Below are 18,358 nucleotides of genomic sequence, written 5' to 3' on the forward strand. Positions count from 1 at the left end.
AAAAAAAAAAAAAAAAAAAAAAAAAAAAAAATTTGGTGGCATTTCTTGCGACTTCCCACCCCAAAGAGAATAATATTATTTTTGTCTTTTATATATATATATATATATATATATATATATATATTCACTAATTTCGAATATGTGTATTAATATATTAGAACGAGTATGATGTTCTAAGTCAAAGTCAAACACGAACATTGTACTAAACAAATTTAAGGTAATTAAGTAAACATTTGTTAATTAAAGAGAAGATCTCAAATATATTATCTCCATTGATATGAAATCTTTTAGAAAAACAAAAAAATAATGTCATAAAAGTTTGTGTATGTGTAATAGTCCAAGCTTAACCCCAGTTGATATTGTCCTTTATCGGCTTTCCCTTCCGACAATCCCCTCAAAGTTTTAAAATGCATCCACTAGAGAAGGTTTCCACATCTTTATAAGGAATGTTTTCGTTCCCCTCTTCAACCGATGTGGAATTTGAAAATACATTCTACCCTTTTTGGGGACTAGCGTTCTCGCTAACACACCTCCCGATTTTTGTTCTCTTCTCCAACGAAGGTGAGATTTCACAATTCATCCCTCTTGGGGGTCAGCGTCCTCGCTGACACATCACTTGATGTCTACCTCTGATACCATTTGTAACCATTCAAGTCCACCGCTAGCAGATATTATCCTTTTTAGACTTTCCCTTCCGATCTTTCTCTCAAAGTTTAAAACACGTCGACTAGAGAGAGGTTTCCATACCTTTATAAGGAATGTTTTGTTACTCTTTACAACCAACTTGAGATTTCACATCATGTTCAAAGTGGACAATCTCGTACCATTGTGGAGCATCATTGTTCTTAATTAAAATGAAATTTAAACTATAAATGTATATAATTCTTTCTTTAATATTTTCAAACAAGAATAAATATTATAATATCTATACTAACAAATATAAAAATATTATCTCTACTCGAAAATTAATAATATTCTTTTAATTCTAATACGTATGATTGATTTTGATGTAAAGTTCAAAAGAATATAAAAATTAAACCAAAGTTTTCATTTTCCTCTTTTTTTTAATAAGATATGGTTAGACGATTAAAACGATTAAAACGATATTTATGAAATATAAAAAAGTAAAAAAAAAATAGAATAAGAAATAAATTATTAAAACATTAATGAAGGATAAACTTGAAAAATAATCCAAATTAGTGATATCAATGAAAGATCAATTCATTGTTATTTAAACAACCAAACCAAATCATTTACAAATTGATCATTCCATTTTAATATAATTAAGAAATGATATATGCTTCGGCCTGCACTGCACTTTGTATATATTAATAAACCAACCAAATCAATCATAGACCATATGATATATTATATATTATGCCAAATAAATCTCAATCGTGCCATCTTGTTTTGTCCAAGATAAAAACGTATGCCTCAAATCTTTGTTTATTCAAATAGATAAGCTCACACATACATATATATTTTTATGATAAGATGATATCAACATATATTATTTCATATCAATAAACCTCGAACATCTAGGTGTAAAGTTTATTGTTTGATAAACGTTGATATTGATGCCCAAATCTCGAGAGAGAAAGATCTCACTTGATCTTTACATGTTTAAAAAGTAAATTTATTGATTAGGAAAGACGTGACCTAAAGAATAGAACAATACGAACATCAGTGTTTGTCGCATAGTCTACAATATTTAAGGTACTTTATAATCATAATTTACTTCAATCTTTAGGATTATGATAACGTGTGCGTGTGCGTAACGAGCTATGAATGTGCAAATTAGGCGAAGAAGGCCCCATCTCCACCTCATACGAGGTGACCCACAAACATTTTGGCTTACCTAAATCGTGTTTTAAAATATATATTTAGCAATAAATTTAGAAATTTTTTTCAATACAAAATTGATATCAATTAAATACGACTAATTTCAAGATCTTGAATGAATTGAAGGACAAATCAATATAAGAGACTCTCATGTATTATCCAGATGGGTTGGGAGCTGAGATAACCCAAACACGACCCATACTAATCCTACCCTCTTAAAAATTTAGATGCTCTTAACTCGAGATCCCGATTATTTAAATTAAAATAATTTAAAAATATTATGGTATTTTGTTTTCTTTATAATTTAGCCTTAATAATTGTAAATTTGGGGGGAATGGATGATGTTGATGTTTTACCTAGTATAACAAGAAGGCTTACAATTTCTTGTGCGCATTTTATCTTCGGTGTGAGTTCTTACACGTAACAAAAACCTTTTTTTTTTTTTTTTTTTAATTTTATTTTTCTCACGTCGAGGAATATACGTCCATCTATACAAAATGGCGTATACACAATACATAGTTATTCTCTAGAGAGAGAAAGTGTGGTATTTCAGAAAGGCTGAGTGATGCTTTCATTGCTTGCTTTGATTCTGATACCTTCGACAGGGCCAAAAATGGCGGATTAAAGCTTCCGAGTTGAGGTTTACCTTCAACAATCAAGAGAGTTTTTGCAGGATTTGGCCGCTCTTTGGCACTCTTTCTTATGAGATAACAACTCCGATGCATTTTGGAGTTTTTGTTTTCGCCTTTCGAAATCATCACCATCACCATCATCATCATCATCATCATCTTCTTCTTCTTCTTCTTCTTCTTCGACGGTTCTCAACCAAAACCAGGTGACCTCTCTTTCCCCCTTGTCATCTAATCTGCATTGCTGATCCATCGTCCCTGTTTTGCATTACTCTTCATCTTTTCTGTTTTCTGCAATTTTTTTGCGCTTTTGCTGAAGATTTATATTTCCTTTTCCCTCCTTTCAGTTTTTGTGAATTGTTCCGATGAAGAAATGTTAATCGGCTTTCCTTCTCGCCTTCGTTTACTTGTTCCCGTTTTGGAATTCCTTTGTTAATCCGGAGTTGAGAATTACGAATGTTAATTTTTTTTAATTAGTTTTCTATATGTGATTTGAAATCTCGTACTATCTTAGTTTGGTTTTCTGATTATTGTTCATTTTGGGAAATATCTGACTCTTTGATTTTTTTATACTTGTTTCCTTGCGAATAATTTGTCGTTCGATTTTGGAACAACCAAAACCGCCCGGGTAATTAGGGATTTCTGCTGAAATTTAAATCTTCAATGGAATTAACAGAACCCTCCGTTTTTATGCTGCGAACTTTTTTATTCAAACTCTTGTAAGTGTTAAATACTTCTTTTAAGTTTGATTATAGTTCTTACGTTGTTCCTTGACTTCCATAAAAATCTATTTTTGTTAAATTCTAGGCCTCTATTTCTGGATCTACTGCTACTAATTATGATATATATGATTTATAATATAAGTTTTGTTCTTAGGCCTCTATTTGTAATTAGATTTTTGTTTGAATGTATAATTGGGATATGTTAGGTAAAGACCAGAATAGACTCTTATGTTAAAGTTCGAGTTTAAAAATAGGATGTTATGAACGCCAAAGACCAAAATAAGAATTTTTAAACTTACTGTTAAATTGTTTTGATTATGTAATCGACTTCTCTTCGTTTTGTTATAGATATTTCTCGTTTTAATCCTTGTTGCTACAAAGATATAAGCAATATTCCAAGAAGATTGTAATTTGTATTGGTTTTTGGCAGTTAATTGATGCAGTGAGCCGATCCTGGTTGTTGGTTTGGAACAAAAAATTAATAATGGTCCTGGATAAGGCTAAGGAAGAGTAGTAGCTTTTATGGTTGTTTGATGGCTAATTCTGCTTCAGACTCCTGCTTACAAGCTGGCTCATTGGGCAAGCATATAAGCAGCTCACTGTTCAGTATTCCTGGATTCTTTGCCGGGTTAGGGTCGAAAGGGTCGGTCGACAGTGATTCACTTAGAAGTCCTACTTCGCCTTTGGATTTCAGGCTTTTTACCAATCTAAGCAACCCATTTGGTTTTAAATCCTTATCATCAGCTGAAACTGAAAGTGGTCGTCAAAGTAAGTTTTTTTCTAGTGAGGTTGGTCTTGGCATCATAAATTCTATTGCTGTTGATGACAATGGACCGACCAGCGAAGGTCCGGATTCAAACCGGAGGAAGAATGTCATTTTTGGACCACAAATTAAGACTAAGATCTCTAAATCCTCGAACCATTACATCAAATCTTTGGGTTCTTCTTTGAAATCTTATTCTTTGCCAAGCAATTATACGATCTCGTCACTTTCCAAAGCCAAAATTCCAAGCTCCAGCTCTGGAGCCATAAATAGTGTCTGTGGCAATGGAGAATTATCTGCTTTAGAATCTGAACCCTTTGAAAATAATGCATCATTTTTTTCAAATGCTAGCAGCTTTTCCTCCTCTGGTATCGTCTTGACTCAAAATTCTGATCGAAGTGATGAAAATTTTCAATTGGAAAGTAGCAACTCCAGTTTTCAAGTGATTAACAGTAGCCCTCAAAGGGAAAATTCATTGCCCATCAAATCCTGTTCCTTGCCAATAACTATTGGCGCAAGCAATGCATATGTAGGCTCTCTTACTGCTAGGGAAATAGAACTTTCCGAGGACTATACCTGCATAATTTCTCATGGTCCAAACCCGAAGACAACACGCATTTTTGGTGACTGTATTTTGGAATGTCACACAGATGAAAATATCGATTCCAGTAAGATGGAAGAGCCTGGGATCGAATCATCTCCATTGGGAAGTTGCTCAGAAGGTTTTGGTCGTGGAGTTGTGGATGCGAATGTGCAAATCTGTTACTCGTGCAAGAAAGTTTTGAAAGAAGAGCATGATATTTATTTATGCAGGTTTGTTTGATTGTCAGCATTTCTGTAACTTATGAACTCCAAACTTTCTCTTGATTGTGTGATTGTCCTCTTACTCTATCAGGGATGGCAAAGCTTTTTGCAGTTCAAAGTGCAGCTCTGAGGAGATTTTCGCGGAAGTTAAAATCGACAAGACTTCCAAAGATGATAGTGAAAGCTCTGCAGCCTCGAGCTACCATGAAGATCTCTTCATGATGGGTCTCCCTTTTGCTCTATGACAGAGAGATATAGTTTCATTTCACACCCTCCCACTGGCTGTGTTCGGTGAGATGACACGACAGGAAGAGGAGGATCATCTGTTTACTAAGAGCTGTCTGTGTAAATCAGTCTGCAGCCATAGATGATCGCAGAGTTTACCGTTTTTCCATTTTCTGCTTTCCTGGTGTTGGTGAGTCTTGAGTAGAAAAGATGAGAGATTTTGGTGCATGTAGATATGATAGTATATCTATCTGTTTTGATTGTTCATTGAAGATTTTGATTAAACCTTGTTAATCCTGGAGATCATTTTGTTGTTGTATCTCGAAGGCTTTGTTGACTTGAATAAAAAATTGTGTTTGAAAACAGTTTTGATTGGAAACAAGCACAGGAAAGTTCTGGCATTTGAGATGGAACTTTATTGTGGCATTCTGCTGTACTTTTGAATGACTTTTGAAGTATAAAGTGAAGATTTCAGTTTGATTGGTAGTAAGACATGTCTCTTGATTGGAAATATGTTCGGAGGATTCTTGCTTTATTCTCAATGCTATATGTGCTTTCAGATGGGGAATGAGATTCTTCCTCATCTCTATCACTTTTACAAAATTAAACTAGAAATGAGGAGAACTATGATTCTTTCTTTTACTACCACAATGGCGCACTTTATTGAAATCAAAGAGTAAGAAAAAAAGTTTTCATTGTAACGCCATAGGTGTCCCAAGGGGAACATTTTTGTTCATATGAAACTCGTACTCGGGATCTTGGTATAAAACTCACTGATATGGGTCCGTCAAACTAGATTAAGGGTTCATCTTGTTGTCATTTTTGTCTTTGATTAGTTTTATATGGCCGATATGAGCACTACGATAACACAAGTCTAGAAATTTTGTTGAATATCTAATTCATGGGGGACTTTATAAGCTACGGGGTGTTAATGAGCCCAATAGCATCACTCTAACTCACAATGACCGCGTTGAAACTTATCTTGTCTCATTTGAGGTAACCTTTGTTTCTAAAGAATACATGTTCTTCCTTGCTATTTTGATCAATTCCTCACATCCAATATTTTGCTGGGTGGATTAGTTCTTTCGTCTTAATGATTGAGGTTATTATGCTAACTAAGAAATGCTAAGGCGTGAATAAATTTATCTATAATATTAAAAATTGGAATTGGGTTCATGGCTCAGGCTCATGTCTTGTGTTAATACTAAAGTTGGAAAACTCAAATACTAACTCAACTTTGATTTTAGCTTCCTCTAAGCCTTGCTCGACATTGACCTCTTTGCCTATACAACTCAGTACGAGATCTTCCTATGATCATAGTGAACGAGCATCCCAAAAAGTCCTTCCCTCCAATTCTTCGTAGCGGGGGTAACAAAACTTCATTTCAAATCTAGTACCTCATTAACATGGTAATTAGCTTTGCCTATGAAGAACCTTGAGCTACTTAAAAGGAAGTTGATTTCGAGTAAGCAACACGAACCCTTATCTAAGGCGAGATCCTTGGGACACTACAATATAACAAAAAAAAGTCTATCATTAGCTTACTCAAGGTCGGTCACGTTGGAGAAAAGTAGTCTTGATATGTCAAGCAGAGGGAGTTGATCATTCTATATTATTGCAACATTTTCGTCTAAGAGTCTAGGAGTACCATGAAATTTATCATGGGTTCAACATTAGACTGATTGGTAAAACCTTTTTTTTTTTTTTTGTGAGTCTTCCCCTCCGCACATTCTTCATCCAATGGTTCTGTAACCTTAAATCATAACTTGAAAAGTTCATAACTTCTGTAATTTTTAAAATTTTAAACATGAAAATAACAATTTATCCAAACTACAACTCAATAACTTTAAATCACCTTATAATTTTTAAGCTTCTGATTGTTCCTAAAATCTGCTTTTTTTCGTTCTAATTTGATAAGAAAACAAACATTTTTTTAATTTATAAAAAAAAGGAAAAATAGAGTTAATTTTTTTAATTTTATTTTATATTATATATATTTTCTAAAACTTGTGAGCTAATTTGTGTTTAAAATTTCGACGTCCCTCACATCCATGCCGACATATCGTACTTCGTCAGTGGCAGTTTTGTAATTCCATGTCAACTGCAAACTATCGATCTCCTTGGTTTTCATATTTCCGCAGTGGGATCTCCTCCCAGACAAATACACAAGGTTCGAATCCCATCCCGTTTCATTTCTCTCCCCCTCTTCCGGAACGGATCGTCTGGATCGTTACAGTAGTGGTTCGAATCTCTTTGAGAGCTTCCAGTGAGCGGAAAATGGTAGTCTACGTTCTTATTTCATTTCCAATTCGCTTTACCGTGCTAGTGAAGCTTAGATCTGACTGAAATCTGCTTGGCTTTGGTATTTCTTGCTGTAATGTTTGCGTGGTTTCTAGTTTCTTCTGCTCAATTTCAATTCCCCAAACTTGCTTTGCTTTCATGTAGTTTGGAATCCAATTAGTCCCATTTTTTGCTTACTGTATGCTATTTGGTTTGGAACTTTGTTCTGTTGTACCTACGGTGAAATCATGACTTGAATTTCCTGTGATCTGATGCTTGAGTTGTTATAGTTGAGGAGTGGTTTATTATGGATTAGGTGGAATACCTAGTTCAAATGTATCTCCTCTACCTCTTCTGAGGATATGGAGATAGAAAGGAAGTGGACTTGCAGGATTTGGACTTTCTTGTTTGAGATACATGATCATCATTCATTCTTCACGATTTTCCATATTTTTGCTTATTTTTATTCCTTTTTTTTTTTGGGTTTTTAGACTACTAAATTGAAAATTTCGTATATTTACATGGGATCTACTATGGAAATTAATTGCTTTTGTTTTATTTTCTTACGTGTCCACAGCCTCTCAGACTCGCAATCAAGGTACGTTTTACCAACCATTTTAATCAATCAGATTTCTTACTGGGTTTTATGCTAATTATGATTTAGTTCTTTTTAATTTTCCTTTCTTTTAGAGGAAACTTGCTCAAAGGTCGGAAAGAGTAAAATCTGTGGACTTGCACCCGTCAGAGCCATGGTAAGTTATACTCTCTAGATATATGGAGTTTAAGTAGTGCCGTTTGTGTGTGTTTATACCCTTCAAGGAGTCTAATATTTTAGGAACTGCGTGGAAGGGGCAGTAAAATATGTTATGGAAAGGAAACTGCTTCAGTTGGACTGGGTACAAAAGTTTTGATAGTTTAGCTGAAGATAATAGTAATTGTGTTGGATTATCACAATGCATAGTGTTTGGTTATATGAATTTTGTGCTTTTATGCGAAAATTACTAAGACTTGTTTGATAACCATTTGTTTTATAGTTTTTGATTTTTGAAAGTTAAAGCTTACAAACAATACTTCAATCTTTAAGTTTATTTGTTTTGTTATCCACCGCCTACTCATGTTTTAAAAAACTAAGGTAAGTTTTGAAAACTAAAAAAGTAGTTTTTAAAAATTTCTTTCTTTTTTGCAATTTGACTAAGAATCTAAATGTTTCTTTAATAAGAGCGATATCCATATTGTCAGGAAATTGAGAGGAAACAAGCATAAATATCAAAAGAAAAAAAAAAATGAAATCGTTATCAAATGCGGCATAAGTTAAAATGTAGTTAGTTATTGTGAATGAGGACAATGGAAAGAAAGATGAATTGTTGACATTTTATCATACTGCAAATGTAGTTAGTTATTGTGAATGAGGACAACGGAAAGAAAGATGAATTGTTGACATTTTATCATACTGCAGGATACTTGCAAGTCTGTATTCAGGAACCGTTTGTATCTGGAACTACCAGTCTCAGGTATGAAAATCTGGTATTGGACAAGGTCAACACTAGTATAAAAATTCAATTGGTTTGATTTTGTCTCTAGTCATCATATTTAGACAGTTTAAATTAACGTTAGCCCTTTATTGACGTTACAGACCATGGTTAAATCTTTTGAGGTCACTGAGTTACCAGGTAATAGATACGCCTTCTCTATGGTCTGTTTGAATTTGTCAGCCCCCCCACCCTCACCCAAGGCAGTTAATGGGACTGAAAGGCAAACGGCATTTTTCTTTCATTCTTTCCTCATTGGGCCTAATTTTACTCTTCAACGTTAATGCTATGTTTGCAGTCAGGTCAGCCAAATTTATAGCACGGAAGCAGTGGGTTGTCACTGGAGCTGATGACATGTTTATTCGTGTCTACAACTATAATACAATGGACAAGATAAAAGTTTTTGAGGCACACACAGACTACATCAGATGTGTGGCTGTTCATCCTACCCTTCCTTATGTACTGTCTTCATCTGATGATATGCTTATAAAACTTTGGGATTGGGATAAGGGCTGGATGTGTACTCAGATTTTTGAGGGGCATTCTCATTATGTGATGCAAGTAACATTTAATCCCAAAGACACCAATACCTTTGCAAGTGCATCCCTTGATCGGACAATAAAGGTACAATAATCACTGTGCGGCAGCACATTGTCCAATTTTCTATCAATCATTCTAATTACCCTCTGGTAACTCTTTAGCCTCCTCCTTGTAGATTTGGAATCTTGGATCCCCTGATCCTAATTTTACATTAGATGCCCATCAGAAAGGGGTGAATTGTGTTGATTACTTCACAGGAGGTGACAAACCTTACCTCATTACTGGTTCTGACGATCACACTGCTAAGGTCTTTATTGGTTTACCAGTTTCTCAAGTGTAGTTGTATTTTAATGGGCTCATGTTAATATGGAATAGCTTATGAGTGTAATCTAATAAACGCAGGTATGGGACTACCAAACGAAGAGTTGTGTCCAGACACTTGAAGGTCACACGCACAATGTCTCTGCAGTCTGTTTTCATCCGGACCTTCCTATTATAATTACAGGTTCAGAAGATGGAACTGTTCGCATATGGCACTCGACGACATATAGGTACCATTGAATATTGTGATAAAAGCATAATATATGTTAGACATTACTTGGATCAATGCTTATACAATGCATTATTTGTAATAGTATAAATCGAGCAGATTTAGAGAACTCATCAGTTACTTATCTTTTAGAAGTTTTTTGTTTCGACCTTAAATTTTTTTCTTTTACTCAGTTACATTCATCACACACATGAATTTGATGAACTCTGAACCTTTTGTTTGTTAACTTGAGCCTTCCAATATATTGGCACATAAAAAGCTTTAGATCTAGTTTCGTTTTGGTTATTTATAAGTTTCATTTGACTCGGTTCTCCCCAACACAGCATCTTCCTTTTGGCAACAAATTGGAATTTGGATATTCATATCCTTTCATCTGACTTCTACATGGGACTCTGTTGTGGAAAAGATTTAGATACGTTCATCCTTTTGGAAGAGAAATTTCCAGGGAGATTAATCCTGATTCAGTTAGTCCTTAGTGGTATCTCAGTTTACGTCTTATCTTTATTTAGGATTCTTGTGAAGGTTTGCAATTACTTGAAGACGCTTATGTGTCCTTTTTTATGGGATGGGGTAGAGGAAGGGAAGGGTTTGCATTGGATTAGTTGGGAGGTTGTGGTATCCAATGGAGCTTGGTGTTTTAGATATAGGGAATATTACAATGCATAAGGAGTTGAAAGATCTGTAGGGGATTTGCGATCCCTTATTAGATTTCATGTTTCTCTATGGATTTTCGCATGTTTGTATGTTTGTAATTTTCTATAAGCCTTGTTTGCTTGATTGGAGCCATTTCCTGGGTTAATTGGGCACCCTTGGGTGTTCCTTTTGCATTTCCTTTGTATTCATTCATTTATTCTCAATGAAAGCTTGACTTTTACCACCCCCCCCCCCAAAAAAAAAAAAAAAAAAAAAAAAAAAAAAAAANAAAAAAAAAAAGAAAAAGAAAAAGAAATACCACTTTGACTTTGTCCAATTGGGGCTTTGTTCTTCTCAGTAATATCATTAGCCTACTGCCTGTCTGTTTTGATGACCGTTGTCTCTGTGTTGATTAAGGCCAACACTATTTGGAATGGATGAATTTTATTAGAGCTTTTACTTTTTGGGTTCATTATAAACCATAGATTTTTCAGGGAGATGAGAGATTTTTATATTGCTTTGTGGATCATACTGTTCCTCTCTTTGTAATTTTTGGTTTTTTTCCCTCTCTTTGCACTAAATTGAATGGCTTTCCTGTAACTTTCGGGTGGGGTGGGGGGGGGGGGGGGTGGANCGGGGGAAGAAAAAGAAAAAACGAAGAGACTATAATGAAGTATGGAAACTTGGTTTGTTATGAATTGTTTGTTGTTTTTTCATAAATATATTTCGTACCTTTTAATGTTCTATACTTTGTATAAATGTATCTGCTTCATTGCCATTTTCACTAGTTGTAATTATTTCTAACTTGCAGGCTTGAAAATACATTAAACTATGGCCTTGAACGTGTTTGGGCAATTGGCTACATGAAGAGCTCACGCCGGTAAGCCCATAAATTTTCAACTTCCTCACTCGCATTAAAGTCTTAGTTACATTACTTTCATGTTCTGATGTAGGATGTTTGAATGCTATAACTTTCGTTTTATCTTTTTTTAAAACATTAACTTGAGACCCCAACCATCCCCCTACACATAGAAATAATTAAATTAGCCTCGATGCTATGATTAAGAAGAATTGCATTGGGGTTTCAACCAAAACTTTCCGCAATTCTTAAATTTTTCCATGACCTGAACTGGTTGAAATACTACTCCCTACAGGGTTGTGATTGGTTATGATGAAGGAACCATTATGGTAAAACTTGGCCGGGACGAACCTTTTGCTAGTATGGACAACAGTGGAAAGATAATATGGGCTAAGCACAATGAAATTCAAACAGTAAACATCAAGAGTGTGGGAGCAAACTTTGAGGTTGGAATGGTTTTATTTGCAACTTTTTATTCATCATTGGTCTTTTTTTTTTGGTGTGGCCTTAGTCGTGTGCTTTTTTTGCTTCATAGGTTACTGATGGAGAGAGATTGCCTTTAGCTGTTAAGGAGATGGGAACTTGTGATCTTTACCCTCAAGTAAGTTATGTTTTCATCTACGTTTGAATTCTCTGTATAGCTTGTCATAGATTAGCTGGAGCTGTTCCTTTATCATTTGTGAAACCTTTGATTGTAGCCTCTAGTTTTATTGGGAATTTTGCACACTTATTCTGGTAATATACTGCCTTTTACAGAAGATGTACATTTTAATATTTTTCAACATATGTGTAAATTTATATGAGATGTGGATGTCAATATTTTTAATATCTATATTCCCACATGTTTATAAGAGATGTGGATTTCAATATTTTCAATACAAACATATCTTGTCATGAACTGGTGGATTTAGGCCATCTGCTGAATTTTAGTTCAGACCCTATCTAGAACTCTTTGGTTCTCCATCACTGTTTCTGCTGCTGTTATGTTTTATTCCAAGTCAATGATGTTGATTCTGAATTCAATTTCCAATTCTAATTATTTGATAGTCCATGTTAATTCATATTCCACGAGTAGAATATTTGTTTTAAGTTTGTTTGCTATGGTGGTGGTGGGCCTTTTGATTGCAGTCTTGCAGAACTATTTATAAGTAATATTGTTCCTTGCATGGCTGACTCAAAAAAAAAAAAAAAAAAAAAAAAAATAATAATAATAAAAATAAAAAAGAAAAAAAAAAAAGAAAAAAAAGGAAAAAAAATAAGAAGAACGGGAAAAAAAGAATTCTTCCTTGCATGCTCGGACGAGTTTTGTATCATATCCCTTTTGTTTCAGCTGTATGGATCTTTTCATATGTAGTTTAGAGAAATTGCAACTACCTTTTTCATTTAGGTTGTGCAGTTAGAGTTTCGTTTTTTTCTTTTTCTTTTTTCTAAACCCTCTCTGCTTCACGTCTTACAGAGCTTGAAGCACAATCCCAATGGGAGATTTGTTGTTGTCTGTGGAGATGGTGAGTATATAATATATACTGCTCTTGCATGGAGAAACAGGTCCTTTGGTTCAGCTTTGGAATTCGTTTGGTCGGCGGATGGAGAATATGCTGTGAGAGAAAGTACATCAAAGATCAAAATTTTCAGTAAAAATTTTCAGGTTTATATTTATTCTTACTATATGACTTTTGTATTGCCTTAGCGATAAAAGGAATTACTGTGTTTTTACTTAAACTAAGTGCTTTGAAGGATTTGTTGGAACTTGGATGTTTACAACAGCCTCATGTGTGGATATGATGGTTTTTCTAGGCTAAATTGTTTAAAATATTCTTGAACTTCGTACTCTATTTCTAAAGTACCCTTTTAACTTTTAAAAGTTTCAATACTATTTAAACTTTAAAAAGTTAAAAAATAGCTTACCCGTAGTTTTAAATGGAAACTATTATTTCTTTGTTTCAAAAAGTATCATTATTTTATTCGCCCCATTGTTAGAAAGTGGGTTAACTAGAACTAACTAACTTTTCAGGAAAAAAAGAGTATCCGACCCACCTTTTCAGCCGAGCACATCTATGGAGGAACTCTATTAGCCATGTGTTCCAATGATTTTATTTGTTTCTATGATTGGGCAGAGTGCAGGCTGATCCGCAGAATTGATGTAAATGTGAAGGTGATTACAGACTTGCATTTGTTAGCTGGCTTTCTGTTTCTTTTGTAATATGATTCTAATTCCCTTTTACGATTATTTGTTTATTTCCAGAACCTGTACTGGGCTGATAGTGGTGATTTGGTTGCAATAGCCAGTGATGCATCATTTTATATCCTGAAGTACAATGTAAGAATCCTTGTTATGCCGTTAAGAAGTTGATGGCTTTCAATTGTTTTCCCTAAACAATATGAATCTGAATTGCTTCTCACTGCATCATTGTTTTGGCATATTTGTCTATGCATTGTGGGTTGCTGAAAAAGTTGTTTCTTATCTAACAAATGCGAATATTGCAGCGTGATGCCGTGTCTTCCTATTTAGATAGTGGAAGGCCCGTTGATGAACAAGGAGTTGAAGATGCGTTTGAGCTCCTGCATGAAGTGAATGAACGTGTGAGGACTGGCCTTTGGGTTGGGGATTGCTTCATTTACAACAACTCTTCCTGGAGACTGAACTACTGTGTTGGTGGCGAGGTAATGTGAATGATCAACATGCTTGGTTGTTGACATCTGTCAACATGCAGATATCCCCATGGATTGGCCACTATCTAAATTGATACATAACCTCATAATTTCAGGTAACCACGATGTTTCATTTGGATCGACCCATGTATTTGCTTGGGTATCTTGCTGGCCAAAGCCGGGTCTATTTGATTGACAAAGAGTTCAAGTAAGGAAATTTTTAGTCCTTTTCTTGGAGGTGGAATCTCAATTCACAATGAGCTACATTCAGAATTTTGATGCTATTTATTGTGATGCAGTGTTGTTGGATACACATTGCTTCTTAGCTTGATTGAGTACAAGACCCTTGTAATGCGTGGGGACTACGAAAGAGCCAATGAAGTCTTACCTTCAATTCCTAAGGAGCATTGTAACAGGTATTGAAAGAATTGTTTGAAGTTTTTCGACTATGCATGAAGAATATTTTGAAGCTCAATCATATTTGTTTCTAGCCTAGCATGTACCTAATAAGCTAGGTTTGTTTGGATTGGAAGGTCTTGTCATGGGATTTCTGCGATTTCCAGTCTGATCTTAGATTCAAGTTCTTTGTTTCCTTTTCCCTTTTTCCTGTGTTTTGTTTTTTCAGTTTTTTCCTCTAAATTTTTACCTTAACACCCGACACCCGACATTTGACAATCTTTCAAGATGTTTGATATTGAGCTGCCTAATATTTAATCATATGGAAACTTATTGGATTCTGTACCTGATAAAACATTTTGAATTGAAGGGGTCTTACTATACCCAAATTTTGCGGCCCCCCTCCCCCTGAGACAGTTTTCTGTGTTCTCTTAAAAAGATGGAGTTTGAATTTTGGTTCTTGCATGCTTGCATGTCTGTTCTGATACTTATTTTTCCTGGGCATTGTAAGGGGATCTTTCTCATGGTATGGATATCCCATCATCTTGAAGTGGAAGTTTGTTTATTCTTGGTTGTGCGTAAAGGATTTCAGCTTTTTGATATTGTCTTTCTAGTAAAGGTTAGTGTATAATAGTAGACCTTGTTCTTTGCCAGTGTGGCTCGTTTCTTGGAAGCACGAGGTATGATAGAGGAAGCTCTGGAAGTGGCTACCGATCTGGATTATAGATTTGATCTTGCGATACAGCTTGGTAGATTAGAGATTGCAAAGGTAAGATTAACTTTTTAATATTTTTTTATCTGTATAATAATAATAATAATAATAATAATATTTTAAAATTATTTATTTAATTTTACCGGATACAGTTAACTGTGATAAACGTTAGTGTATTAAAATTGCCCTCTCTCTCATTCCCATTAAAGTTTTCATTGTCCTACTTGCAGGACATTGCGGTAGAAGTACAGAGTGAATCCAAGTGGAAGCAGCTTGGTGAATTGGCCATGTCCACCGGAAAGGTTCCTCTCATTTGAACTTCTGCAAGCGTTCATTCTGTGTATGTCGATTGACATTTGTTCCCTTTATTTGGTCCCCCTGTATTGTTTGCAGTTAGACATGGCCGAGGAATGCTTGAAGTATGCTGTGGATTATAGTGGTTTGTTATTGCTGTACTCTTCCCTAGGAGATGCTCAAGGGATATCACAGCTTGCAACCCTTGCCACGGATCAAGGAAAGAACAACGTTGCATTTCTTTGTTTATTTATGTTGGGTAGATTGGAAGACTGCCTTCAGTTGTTAGTTGAAAGGTAAAAAAATAAAAATAATAACAATATTCTCGTACACTCTCCTGATGTTCAAGAATAGTTCATCTAATGTTATCTATATAAAAATATACATTTTACAGTAATCGGATTCCTGAAGCTGCTTTGATGGCTCGATCTTATCTTCCAAGTAAGGTTTCAGAGATAGTTGCAATTTGGAGGAAAGACCTGAATAAGGTAAACTAAATGTTGATGTTCTATACATTTAAATGAACAGGGGAAAGTAACATTTTTGACAATGTTTCATATTAACATTGTGGAACATGTATATATATATTTTTTAGAGTGGACATAGTTAATAAATTATTTACGGTAGGGTTTTTCTAGATTACGGAACATAGCTATCACATGCAGAAATTTCTTCTCATTTGTGCCCATGTAGTTATGAAGCTATGATGTGCAGAAAGAATCTGCGTTATATGGACTATATGAACCTTTTCTTTTACCATCTAGGACATCTTAATAAAATTGACCTTAACTCAGGTTAACCCAAAAGCTGCCGAGTCATTGGCTGACCCTGAGGAGTATCCTAATTTGTTTGATGACTGGCAAGTTGCACTATCTGTTGAATCTAAAGCTGCACAGGACAGGTAAATTTGTTTTCTTCTGTTCAGGGTTGCATTTGTTTACGCATCATTTGGTGCATGTGCAAAACAACAAATTCATAATTCATTGGATATCCATGTGGACTTCCATTCTTGCAGTAACCTATTCTTCTTAAAATTCTGCTGTAGTCATGGTTTTTTCTTCATTAATCACGACTGGAGGTTTACATTACTAGGTTTTTCGGGTTTGGCGTCCCTATATAGGCAGCTGATACCCGACTTCTACTATAATAAGTGTTTTTTTTTTGTTTGTGTTTTAGGGGAGTTTTTACCCCTGCAAAGACGTATGGTAATCTTGCTGATAAGCCATACACTACACTTGTGGAGGCATTTAGAAGTAAGCAAATAGAAGGGCATCTTGAGAATGGGGATATCGATCATGAGGTATGTGCCTTGCTCGAGTGAAAGTGAAATAATCTCACAGTTATAACCGCTGTTTTTCGTCCTGTTATTTATGGATTTGAATGTTAGCCCCGAACCATTTGATACTAAGAGCATAATTTGATGTGTGTTCGTCCATAATTCTATTCAACTCAGTGTTATGGAATCCTAGTATTCTTTATTTTGCTGTTGTGATAAATTTCTCACTCTCTTTCTTTATCCTTTAAACTGTTCTATGATAGGGCACTGAACAGAATGGAGGAGAAGAGCAAGACAGCCATATCGCAGAACACAATGATGATGAGAGCCAAGAGGAGGGCGAAGGTATTGTGGTTGATGCTGATTCGACCGATGGTGCAGTTCTCGTGAATGGTAGTGAGGCTGATGAAGAGTGGGGTACGAATGCTACTACCCCATCAGCCTGAAAGCAATTGGTTAGACGAGTGCGAAATCCAATTTTGTCTCTGGTGATTGGTTGCTTCCAAAATGCCATTTTAGAACTTCATTGCTCCCCAAGACAGATACACACATAGTGAAGATAATGAAGAATTATTCTATTGGATTCGGTTTATAACTTCAATAGATCATCCTTTTCATTGCAGTGATTACGACACGTAAGTAGGTCGTGCAAGACGATTGGTTCCTGGCTGCTGCATGGAAACACCCCACTTGAGGTGAGGGAAAAGAAATATTTGTCATGAGGAGGGGAGCTTTGGCGCCAGGATAAACGGCATATGGAGGACACAGGAGTTTCTTTCATAGTGTCAAGAAGCAGCATCCTAAAAGCCCTCGATATTCTTTGCAAACTACACTACTACCACATATATTATTGTGATTTAGATGTGCCCTTAAATCATGTTGTTTAATCAATGTTAGTTTACATTCATTATCATCCTCTGGCCTTGTTCTTTAGGGATTGTTGTGTGCATCATCGGCACTCAAGGTTTACTTTTCTCTGTGAAGTTTTGTAAACATTTTGCACCCAACATTGTTGAAGGGAGAATTTTCCTGATGCAATTTTCTCGACCCAGGAAAGGAAATCTCGATTTCCTCGGTTTGATTTGTTCATTTGGCTCCAAAATGTTTAGTGTTGTGTGTGAACCTAAACCCACGACTTTTAAAATCATAGTTTCTCCAAAGCTTAGAGATTAAATTTGTAATTTAACGTTTAATATACGTATATATATATACACACACATCACATGTGGAAGCTTTAATGATTCTACTGGTGGGTGGTTCATAATTTTGTTTGAATATTTAAAAGTTAATACATACTCTAAAATGTTTTTATTATTTAACGATATAAACATCTGAAGTGCCTAATTAGTGACTAAATTGATTGTTACGATATGAAAATAGGAAAGTAAGAGGTTATAAATGGGATAAAAAAAATTAAAAAATTAAAAAAATATATATTTAGGGAAAAAAAAAGCCCTGATCGGACGGGTGAAAATGGAGGGTCTACAATTTGAAGAATGGGATCAGCTCACTGAATCATATATCTTCTGTTCACTAAATTCCAGAACCAAAAAATAAATGCAAGTTCACCTAAATATTAAAAAAAAGAAATAAAAAAAGATAAATGTCAGAAGTCTCACGCGCCAATTGCTGCACGTGCGATCGTTTCCGTTGAA

The 18,358-nt window shown here is 35.1% G+C and overlaps 2 protein-coding genes across 5 annotated transcripts; both read left to right on the forward strand.

The window, feature by feature from the left end:
- Positions 1-2,371: 2,371 nt before the first annotated feature.
- LOC111479299 lies at positions 2,372-5,475 on the forward strand. The gene is made up of 3 exons (XM_023123857.1): positions 2,372-2,677; positions 3,624-4,769; positions 4,852-5,475. The coding sequence occupies exons 2-3, from the start codon at positions 3,727-3,729 to the stop codon at positions 5,003-5,005; spliced, it is 1,197 nt and encodes a 398-aa protein (XP_022979625.1). The 5' UTR covers positions 2,372-2,677; positions 3,624-3,726; the 3' UTR covers positions 5,006-5,475.
- A 1,599-nt stretch (positions 5,476-7,074) lies between these two features.
- LOC111479035 (coatomer subunit beta'-2-like) lies at positions 7,075-17,784 on the forward strand. Of its 4 annotated transcripts, none has more exons than XM_023123487.1 (25): positions 7,075-7,265; positions 7,843-7,863; positions 7,956-8,017; positions 8,722-8,776; positions 8,899-8,935; positions 9,093-9,418; positions 9,510-9,641; positions 9,737-9,885; positions 11,329-11,397; positions 11,672-11,822; positions 11,912-11,977; positions 12,833-13,021; positions 13,388-13,528; positions 13,619-13,693; positions 13,861-14,037; positions 14,142-14,233; positions 14,325-14,441; positions 15,076-15,190; positions 15,364-15,435; positions 15,527-15,723; positions 15,822-15,915; positions 16,222-16,328; positions 16,604-16,727; positions 16,967-17,191; positions 17,327-17,784. In XM_023123487.1, the coding sequence occupies exons 1-24, from the start codon at positions 7,080-7,082 to the stop codon at positions 17,147-17,149; spliced, it is 2,937 nt and encodes a 978-aa protein (XP_022979255.1). In that variant the 5' UTR covers positions 7,075-7,079; the 3' UTR covers positions 17,150-17,191; positions 17,327-17,784. The 4 variants fall into 4 exon arrangements, with proteins under 4 accessions (XP_022979255.1, XP_022979256.1, XP_022979257.1 ...); XM_023123488.1 differs by having other exon boundaries at positions 16,967-17,167; XM_023123489.1 differs by having other exon boundaries at positions 16,967-17,158.
- The last annotated feature ends 574 nt before the right edge of the window (positions 17,785-18,358 follow it).

The sequence above is a fragment of the Cucurbita maxima genome, unplaced genomic scaffold (assembly GCF_002738345.1).
Source record: "Cucurbita maxima cultivar Rimu unplaced genomic scaffold, Cmax_1.0 Cma_Scf00005, whole genome shotgun sequence".
Classification (NCBI taxonomy): domain Eukaryota; kingdom Viridiplantae; phylum Streptophyta; class Magnoliopsida; order Cucurbitales; family Cucurbitaceae; genus Cucurbita; species Cucurbita maxima.